The sequence below is a fragment of the Fringilla coelebs genome (genome assembly GCF_963513975.1).
Source record: "Fringilla coelebs genome assembly, chromosome: 3".
In the NCBI taxonomy this organism is placed as follows: Eukaryota; Metazoa; Chordata; class Aves; order Passeriformes; family Fringillidae; genus Fringilla; species Fringilla coelebs.
The window spans coordinates 14892672-14902794 of record NC_140030.1 but is presented as its reverse complement, the minus strand read 5'-3'; the positions used below and the strand labels follow the sequence as shown (position 1 = coordinate 14902794).

The window sequence follows — 10123 nt, the reverse complement described above, 5'->3', positions numbered from 1 at the left end:
TGCAAGACTGTAAAACCACAACAGAAGTTTGTCTTCTTCTTGCAAGCAACTCAATTAGTTCAGCATTAACTGTCTGTATTTTAGGATGAAGAAAATCTGAGTCAAGGCCCAATCCAGAATAAGGTTCTAATTACTAAATCACAAATCCAGTTGGGATTGTAGCACTTACATGCAACACTTAAATAGTACAATTTATACAGCTGATATAGGATACCCATAGTCACTTTCCTCAGTATACCCAGTTTTTATTGGATAAGAGAGCAAAAACTCAACTATAAATTATTTTTCAGCCTGAGCTCTCATTCACTGAACATACTATTTTGGGAACAGCAGGGACTAGAAAGTATGGGAATTAATGAAACTGTGGCCAACAGTCAAAAATGCTGTTCAAGCAAAAGTTCCTGGAATGATATCCAGAATTCCCAAACACCATCCATACTGATAGTGACATGTGCACCTTGATCCACCTCAGCAGACTGATCTCCTGCGGTTGTCAGGTTTTGGTGATACTGCTCTGTGGTTCATGAATTTTTGGCCTGTCAGTGCTAAGTGTGTTGAAGAACATAGACTTCACTTAAACTTTTACTTCAGAAATTCTAATAAATTTGTAGTGCTTAGAGTAAAAAGAGGGAAAGGATATTCTTGACAACTATTAACAGAGGATTTTGGTTTGAAAGTACTGCCTTCACAACCAAAAGTTACATTAGTAATCATACAGCTTGCCTTCATTTATCATTACATTCCCCAAAATTAAAAGATACAACATTCCAAGAGTTCTTACGGTATTCTGTTGATTGGCATGTAAAAACCTAGGCACCCTTGATCCCAACACCCTTGAAAACTATGGGAAGACTGCATTGACTTCATTTGAGGCAGGTTTTCTTTGTAACATTCTGAATTGTGTGACTGCTGTGGAGCAAAGGGATCTGCAAAAGCAGATGTTTCTGCCAGAGCATGCAGCAATTGGAGCATTCACCATCAGGAAACAGATGCTTTGTATTCTAAATTTTAGTGGGAAGGGCTGGGAAGAGATGTGTCTGTGGGTAGTGATTTCATGTATCCCACGTTATTGAGTCAAAGATGAGCTTTTTTTTTACTGCTCCAATAAAAAGTCTAAGTCTATGTTGGTTGAAAGATAAATTGTAAACATTCTGATTTTACTAAAGCTGTGTAAAGTATCTGAAGTGGTCTAAATGGTGGCAGGTGGCATGTGATACATTTTCCAGGTGATACTAATAAATGCTATTCTTCAAGATTGATAGTGTCATTCTTACAGTTAATTTTCATTGCATTTGAGTTTTTATTGTTTAGTGTTCTCTCCATATATGGAGAGAAAATGAAATATTCATTACAGGTCATAAATGGGCAGCTTTCACCTTAACACCTGAAGCATCAGGCTGAATATTGACCTGCCAAATGCTAAAGAGCTCCAGCATCTTAAAATGAAAAAAACACACTAGCTTTTTAATTAAAGCCTTTTCTTGATAGAGAAAGATTTGTATGGAATCCAAACCCTCTCTGTTATTGACATCTTTCACACTCCTGAGTGATGCTGTAGCAAGATGAAGCTGCTCCATTTTTGGTTTGAGAATCAGCACCTCAAGATGGTTTTTTATCATAAAATACTGAAAATGCATTTAAGAACAGTTCTTAATAGGTTACTTAACGCATTTTGAATAAATCACCTTAGAAACCTGTGGGAAAAAAAGACTGAGGAAAACAAATAAAGCTGGGTAATTAATGAACTTAAGGTAAAGTAATTTTGTGGACTTGGAAAGCTGGACCATGAGTTCATTCAAGCTGCAAGAGATATGGAACAAATCAGAAACTAGCAGTAAATAGTTTTACACTTTTTCCTCTCTCAGAGAGTAACTTTCATAAACAGAGGCACATTCAAATTCCAGGCAAGCCCCACAAAAGCGCAGACACTGTGGTTTCCAGTAGGTAAAGAATAATCTTCTCAGTGGCTGGATTAAAGGCAACAGCTTTAGACAAATACATAGGCAGGATAAATCTTGTTAAACTTGTCATTCACCAGTATCAGGGTGGAAACAGGGATGTCATTTGCTGTGTGATGCAGCAGCAGGGCAAAAGCAAACAGGGAAAGCATCTTGGATTAATGGCAGAAGGTGTAAGCAAGTAAGCAGCTCTTGTCCACAGGGCTGGAAGTAATCCAACTCCATTCACAGATGCTGTACAGGTGTGGAATTACACACTCAGTGTCCAATTGTACCAGTTCACAACATGCTCACAAGGCAACACAACCTGTCCTGCCCTGGCTGACAAAGTGTGTGTCTTGCAGGGCTTTCAAAAACTTTGAGTCTTCTTGTCTATGAGAAGACAAGCTCTGAGTTCCAGCACAGTCCACTAAATAACCCCAAGTACCTCCAGCAGTGGCTGTGAGGAACTGTGACTGGATTTGGCAGCAGGTAGGCTAGAGGCTCACTTCAGCTGTATGAGAAAGAAGGCATTTACCATGAGATTTACTGTCAAAAGAATGAGGATGTGAGTCCAGAGACAGCAGGTCTGGACATGGATGTGGACAGGGGAAGGGGTGTATAGCTTATTTTTTCTGGACTGTCCTCAGTGAACAGAACACTGAAGACAAATGCAAACCCATCCTCTCCCCACCCTATGGGCCTCCCTCAGCACTGGGCATTCTGTGCAAAGCGGACACAGATGTCTTTCCTTGTGCTGCTCCAATCCAGCAAGGGATGCAATTGCTTGGACTGCTCAGGAGTCCCTGTCCCTGCCTGACCCCCGAGCCTCTGTCTGCCTTACAACTCTGCACGTGGCTGCTCCTGATCCTGGCTCTGCTCATCTACTGAAACACTAGAGAAAGGAGTGGGGTGGGCAGGCAGTGACAGCCCAGAACCACTGCAGGTCGAGAGCTGGATTTTAGTGCAGTTTGACTCTGGAGAAAGTAATTCAGAATTAGCTGAATGGCCCCAGTCTTATAGAACACCTTCACTCAGTTCTTTAAATGAGGTAAAATTACTCTTCCTCCACCAAACAACCATCCATTTAATGGCATATGTAATAGGGGGAAAATAAAAAAAGGAAATAACAGCTGAGTCCACACAAGGAACTATTATAAATGAAGAACTTCACAGATGTGGAGAGAATTGAAATGAGATAGTTTCCCAGCCATGTATTTTCCCTGATGATAAACAATAACGACTTCCCTCCAAATTTTCAGGCTGGTTTTTCCACTCTCTTCCAAATTCTTACATACTTGAAATTCATATTTATGTATGAAGCAGAACATGAAATGTCACCTTCATCACTAATAATGGTCTAAGGATGTCTCACTTTTGGAAGTGAGGAAGCTGAAAAAAAAATCTTCAAATAAGATGTTCTAAAGTTCTTGGTTTGTGCTAAATTTAATTTGCTGGATTTTGAGCCAGGGTTCTCCAGGACACTTCAGAGTTCTCAGTGATGACAACTGTTGAGGTCAAACAGGTGCCTGGGAGCCACAGTGAACATCACTGTAAGAATCTGATAAATCATCACTTGTGATGGATCCAATTACAAGGCCTTGCCAGCCTCACAGACCTGAGTCCTGATGAAACTCAGGTGTTTCCTGCCTAATGGCAAGACAGACATACAGTCATTTCTGTCTTGGAAAACAATTCAATCGTTGGGCCAGGGGTAAAATAAGAGATTTTTACATCACAGTTTTGATGAAATTTAATTTAAACTGAAGAACAGTTTAAATAATTGTCACAATTTTGTTCATACCCTGTTTTGTTTCATTATTTCATCTTAGAACTTTCTTAAATTGTCAGAAGCCTAAACAGGCACCTCTGTGCATTATGTGGTATCACTGACTCACAGGGAGAGAGCTTTAAGAGGGCAGACACCTTCTTTTATCTGTCAAGTATTCTGGAAAATGATGTAAAGGACAGAACCTGCACCAGTCTAAAACGTGACACGATAAGTTGGCTAATGATGGTTCTGATTCAAACTGTGTGACATGGGTCCATGCTGAAAATGGGTTCTACTTACTACCTTATTATAATTGCAAGTCATCTGTGCATATGCCTTCTCTGGAATGTACAAGATGTCTGCTTTGGAATGTGAAGGCTTTGGCCAGCAGTACCAAGACTCTTACTCTATGAAGATCATAAATGGAATAACACACATCCTATGCCTCAGTGTTGCCTCTGTCAGGTAAATCTTAATGAAACACGAACTGAGCTTCTATAAAGCGTATTTTAAATAATTACTGAAGAGAAATTCTTTCACCTTTGAACAGCTGATTATATACAGATCCTGTAGTGGTCTTTCAAGAGTCTGACTTATTTTGTGAGATTTTTTTTTCCCCCATGAAATGCACTGTCAGCACAACTTACAGTCCTCATGGACTCTCTGAGCTCATGGGTATTTTCCACTCTCAGCCTTGTTGGTTGTTTTAGTTTGCACAGACGCCCACCTTCCAGTAGTACAACTCCTTTTGCTGTAGCTCAGAACAGAGCTGGCAGGAGAGCCTCCCCCCATGGCTCTGGATTGGACTAAAGGCTACGCAGATCCTACTGAGTCTCAGTGGCCCCCAGGACACAGGGATTGTAAAATGCTAGAAAATATCACAGAGACACCTGAGACCATGGGATGCAGCAAGCAGATTCAAGTCCTGAAGCTGCAGCCAGACCTGCACCCAGCTGCAAGACCTGCTCCAAGAGCCTACCAGAAAATGGACCAGCTGAGGTCAGAGACAGTGCAAGCCAATGTGAAACAGGGCTCAGACCTCAGGTGGGGTACCCGGCTTCTTCAGTCTTAAAAAGATTAAGGGATTTAATATCTCAAGTAACTCCAAAAAAAGTTTCTACCAGTTCACTTGTTAATAAAAAGTAGCACATACTGAAGGCAATTCAGTGCCCAAAGTCTAAGCAGTTGGTGATCCAAAGGACAAGAGCACTGGCTGTGATCTCACAAGCCTGGTGTAGTTATCGCTGGATAGCCATGCTTACCAGTGGTGCAAGAGCATCCTGGGCAAAAAACACCCCAAAGAGCAATGACAAATGACAAGAACTACATAACATGAGGCCCACAGGGACAATATAAGACAATGCATAGAAGCAGGCACACATCTCTGAACAAACACTGAAGGCCTCAACCTTAAAATGTGGTGGTAGGACTGAAGCATCCCACACAGTTGTCTTGGCTGTGGAAGCATTTCTGTGCAGCTCCTCCAGCAAGTAAGGGCTGCAGGCACATGACATAATTGGACTCTCTGCCCTTTCTTTTCAGGGTGATGATGTGTTTTTCCAGAGTTCTTTAAGGTATCAGGACTACATACACTTATAATTGAAATTTCATGACCTTTCACCATGAATTAAAGCTCACTTTAATCTTGCAGCTTCTACAAGATTATTGGAGCAAAAGCAGCTGCAGTCAAATCCAAGGCTTCACTCTTGCAATATCAAGTAGTAATGTGGCTTTCTTACCTTTATAAAACACTGCTTCCTGCCTACAAAGTGGAAAAGATTCCAAACCCCAATTTTCATTAATAAGACCTGGTAATTAGCATCCCTGTGCCAATACATTATTTTCTCTACATCTTCACTTCTTAAGAGCTATGTTTCTACAGCTACAGCTTTTCCATTGATTGCAGTAGTTTCTGGGTAGAGCTAGGCTGGATGTGTTTTGAGTGTTCTTCTCTGCCACACACATTGCAGTAGACTTGTCTAATTTCTCAAATGAGAATGTCTGAGTATGTACACCTGCCCAATTTTTAGGCAACTTCAACATCGAACACAAATTGTATTTTCAGAACGCCTCCATCAACATCTTTTATGGAAATTAGAAAGAAGAACCCTTCCCACCCTCAGGAGGGATACTTCAAAGCAGCAGGGAAACTCTGTGATCCTTGGGATTCTTACAGAACCCTAAATGATTCAGAAGATAATCTTAAATGGTTCAGAAGATTATCTTAAAAAATAAGAAATAATGTTTTCAATTTAAAGTGTACTATGTGCAGAGATGATAATTTGTAAAAAACTGTAATGCACTGAAAAAGGCACCAAGCCTGTCAGAGGTCAAGGAGTGTCAGGATCATGCTTTTAGTCTATTGTTTAGTTTTAGGTAGTTCTGTGAGGAGCAGAGAGGTGGACTCGATGATCCTTATAGGTCCCTTCCAACTTGATATAAGCTATGATTACATGAAAAAAATAAATTAATCATTATTTTAACATGAATGTCAAGGCAAAGATCCAGGAATGTGGAGAAGACTGAAATACTCCAGTTCACTGGACTGGACCTTGTACTGTTTGTTCTTCTGCTTCAAAAACAGAATAAGGAGGCGATTAAGGGTTTGTACGAGCCATGCAGGTAAGAAGTTTGCTTTCACATAAGTTCCCCCTTTTCACAGCAGCATCCCAAATACAACCTCACAAGCACAGGATGGTAAAGGCACTTAGGACCAAAAGATATAATTCTCTTCTAAGGATGATTCTATCAAAGCTAGATGGGAAATTAATACATTGTAAGATTACAAACAGAAAGGCTCAAATTTCTAATGATCACTTGACACTAGAAACTAAAAAGAAACTAAACAGAAAAAGCACATAATTTCAGTGGCAGCTTTCCTGGCCTTGGTGCCTTCAGAGAGTCACTGAATGTCTGTCAAAATGTAGGAGATTCAGTGTTTTCCAGAGGCAGTAAGAGAAAGTAAGTGAAATTTCAGTGATGCTTTAAATTTGTCACTGCTAAGATCCTCAAACCTCTTGCATGTTTCCAAGTCCTACATCCTACTGTGATTCTATGTCACGTTTTTGGTTACAGCATCAGCCACGCTCAGAAGCACAAGAACCACCATCGTTTTCCTCTAGTTAAAAGCAGTCGATGCTGGGGTGCTGGCAGTGCTGGAGGGGCTGCACTTTGGCAGGGACCACAAGAGGTAGGGAATTGCAGCACACAGCTAGGACAGAAGTGCAAATCTCATTGCAGAAAGGTCTTTCTGACACCTGACAAAGTAATTCCAATGGAATTACCATTGTCCTTCTGTGCTGGTGAGCTCTTGCACTGGGAACTCAGGAGCAATTTCTGTACAAGTGCCTTGAGCTTCTGGCTCCAAGTCTGACCCCTGAATTTTCCAGAAGATTAATCTGCAGCTTGGCTATACCACTTGTTTACTCTTGTGAGACAAAAGGACTTGCAATGAGAGAATTTTCTATAGGTAATAAAGGCCATAAAAATGTCCTGTTTACTGAGGACAAACCTGTAACAAAAAGAAAATGTTAAAACATCAGTGACTTTCAGGACAAATACTCCTTAGTTCATGAATATCCCTTCTCTCAAAAATATTAAAAGGTCACCACTAGACAATAAGGAAACAACACAAACTCCAGGAACTACCATTAAAGAGGTGTTTGCATTTCACAGCAGGATGAGGGAGAAGAACAGAAGAGTAGCTGTGCCTTTTGTGTCCTGGGTACAAAGCCAGTGCCCCTCAGCCCACTGGCCCTGAGGAAGCTGTGCTAAGTTAGCTCTGCTCTGGGCAGAGGGCAGAGCACAGGAGCCCAGTGCTCCCCCGAGGCCTGTGCTGCTCCCCAACTCCCTCTCAGCACAGCCTGCTGTCCGTCCAGCTAAGGACCTGCTGTACAAGCACAGAATTCATACCCTGGGGCGAGCAAATACTATCATATAGTACATTTCCAGGGCCCCGTGCATTCACAGGAAATGAGGGCAAGCCAGCAGAGAAAGTGCAAAGGATCCAGCCCCAGCAGTGGAGAGCTGCCAAACAGCTCCCCCAGAGTCTGCTCTTTCTCCAAACACACAGCCTTTGCTGGGCTGCCTTTGGAGCAGCCCTTGCCTTTCCCATATCTGCTGCAGTAGTTATCTTTATATTTAAATATTTCAATTAATTACCAGCTTCTCAAGTTCAGAAACTATTTTACCTTACTCAAATAGTTTATTTAAAAATATATATATATAATATTCTCCAATTCAGAAAAGGATAGAACTTCCCACAATGTAACAATTTTTTATATATATATATAAAATATTTATGCATTCAGTGAATGGAAACAGTTTTACTGTATACATTTTTAATGTTGTACTCTATGCAAATCTGCATTATCTAAAAATATACCGTACTTCTGTAAATCAAAATAAGCAGGGAAAAACCACTGTTGCTGTGCTCTGGGTTATAATACCTAACAGAAATGATATGAAAGTTTTAGTTTTGAATTTAAGAACTCACAAACAACTTTTTAGTTTGTGAGCACATAAATAAAAGACTGAATACATTCTTGCTTTGTTAAGCTGAACTGTAGTAGAGGTTACAAAATGTAAATATATTTATTAATTTTCAGTATTTCAGTGTTTCCAAGTCCACCTTTCATGATAGTGTTAAATAAAACATGGTCCTATCCTTCCAAACATTTCAACACTCTTTAAAAAACAAAAACAAACAAACAAAATTTTAAAGTGAAATGTCCTCCTTCATTGAAGTGTTAGATCATATTTTAAATTACTGCACTCCCACACAATATTTTATATATATATATATTCTAAATATATATATATATTTATATATATATAAAGAGACCAAATAGGAGACTACATTTTTTACTGTCAATATGTTTAACATCACATACTGTAGTTGTATAAAACATGCATTTTCTGGGATAATTATGAACACATCATGAATGAGCCCATATATATTATATTTTTTGTACAACTCCAAGTTTAAAAAAAAGTCAGAATAAGTGCCTCTGAGGCCCTTTCTTCCCAGCTATCAGTTCTCAAAACACACTACTGAATTATTTATCTATGCCTATAGCTATGTGCTAGAGAACCAGATTAAAACTTTAAAATACATCTACAGTATGTTTCACTTTTCTTAAAGTTTGTGACAGTCCTCAGATATTGTGTTGTGAAATGTAAAAATAGTCACAGATTCTTTTATTTTCCAGAAATAAAAAAAAAAAACAAACAAAAAAACCCCACATCTAGGAGAGTATGCAAAAACAAGGCAAAATGAAGTTTCATAGCACTTAATGAGGGTTAATATAAGTCAATAAGGAGTACTGAGGTTTGTAAAAAGGGCTGGATGAGCAGTTACATGTACAAGCAAATGGTCTAGTAAATCCCATGCTCTCAGACATTGTTTCTGTAACCAACACTTCTCCACCCTTAAAACCAGTCGATATACATTCAAAATAGGTTGACACTGATATACTTAATAGATGTAAAAATAGTGCACTATTTTTTCTGCCACAAAGCAAAACTGCATCCTAAGAGCTGGTAAACTTTCTTTTTCCTTAAATAGAAAGAATGGGCAAAAAAAAACTTGAAAAAAATTTAAATTAAGGCAATTAGACAGGTACAAGGGGACTGCCCATGATGATGTAGCTGAAACGAGTATATACTTCAAACCTATACTAGCTGCTGAACACTGACATGCAGCTTCTGATAGATGTGTATGAATGATATAAACTTCAACATTATGGCTTTATACAAGTGCATAGTTGCAACTGCAATAAGTAACGGTATCTGATTAATAAGCATAAAAAAATAAAGTGGAAAGATTTTTAAACCCCTCTTGCAGTATTACAGTACAATATATTTACACAGTTTAATGGTCACTTCTCACAGATGCAGTCTATATCACTGTGGTGGATCTTCCTCTGGTTCTACGTGCAGACGTGCTGGTGGCATCTTTACCAAAGCTGAAAAGTCAGTTTCTTCCATTGCAATACTCATTCCTCTCGATCCTTTTATGAAATGTAGTGTATGTGTCTTGCCAAGAAAGCTTTTGTGGAACAGAGTTTAAAAGGTTACCTAACATATCCTTTGACTATTTACCAACCATTCCTCAACTGATCAGTCACTTGGGAGAATACAGGAAAACCCTCAGAGATTAGTAATTTATATTGCAGCAAAAATGTAAACCTCTGATATATATAGCACAATCTCTCAGGAAAATATATATTTTTAATATATTTTGGGATATGTTTCAGTCTTGCTGTAATGGGAAGAAATTTATCACCTTGACTGTGTCTGCATTCACGGAAAGCAGTTAGCTGAAAAAGAAGCAGGAAGTTTGGTCAGTAAATGCAACAAATGTAAATCTGACAAAAATATACTTCTTCAAAGTCTTCCTTTAAGATGGGTTCAT

The 10123-nt window shown here is 39.2% G+C and overlaps 1 protein-coding gene across 3 annotated transcripts in view; it reads right to left on the bottom strand.

Annotated features, from left to right (window-relative positions):
• Positions 1 to 7890: 7890 nt before the first annotated feature.
• ROCK2 (Rho associated coiled-coil containing protein kinase 2) overlaps positions 7891 to 10123 on the bottom strand; it is a 94635-nt gene continuing 92402 nt past the window's right edge. For all 3 annotated transcript variants that reach the window (XM_084203246.1, XM_084203247.1, XM_084203248.1), the window contains one exon: positions 7891 to 10028. Coding sequence is in view for 1 of the 3 variants with exons in the window: in XM_084203247.1 (XP_084059373.1) it covers positions 10025 to 10028 (4 nt within the window). In the remaining 2 variants the exon portion in view is untranslated. The remainder of the gene's footprint in view (positions 10029 to 10123) is intronic.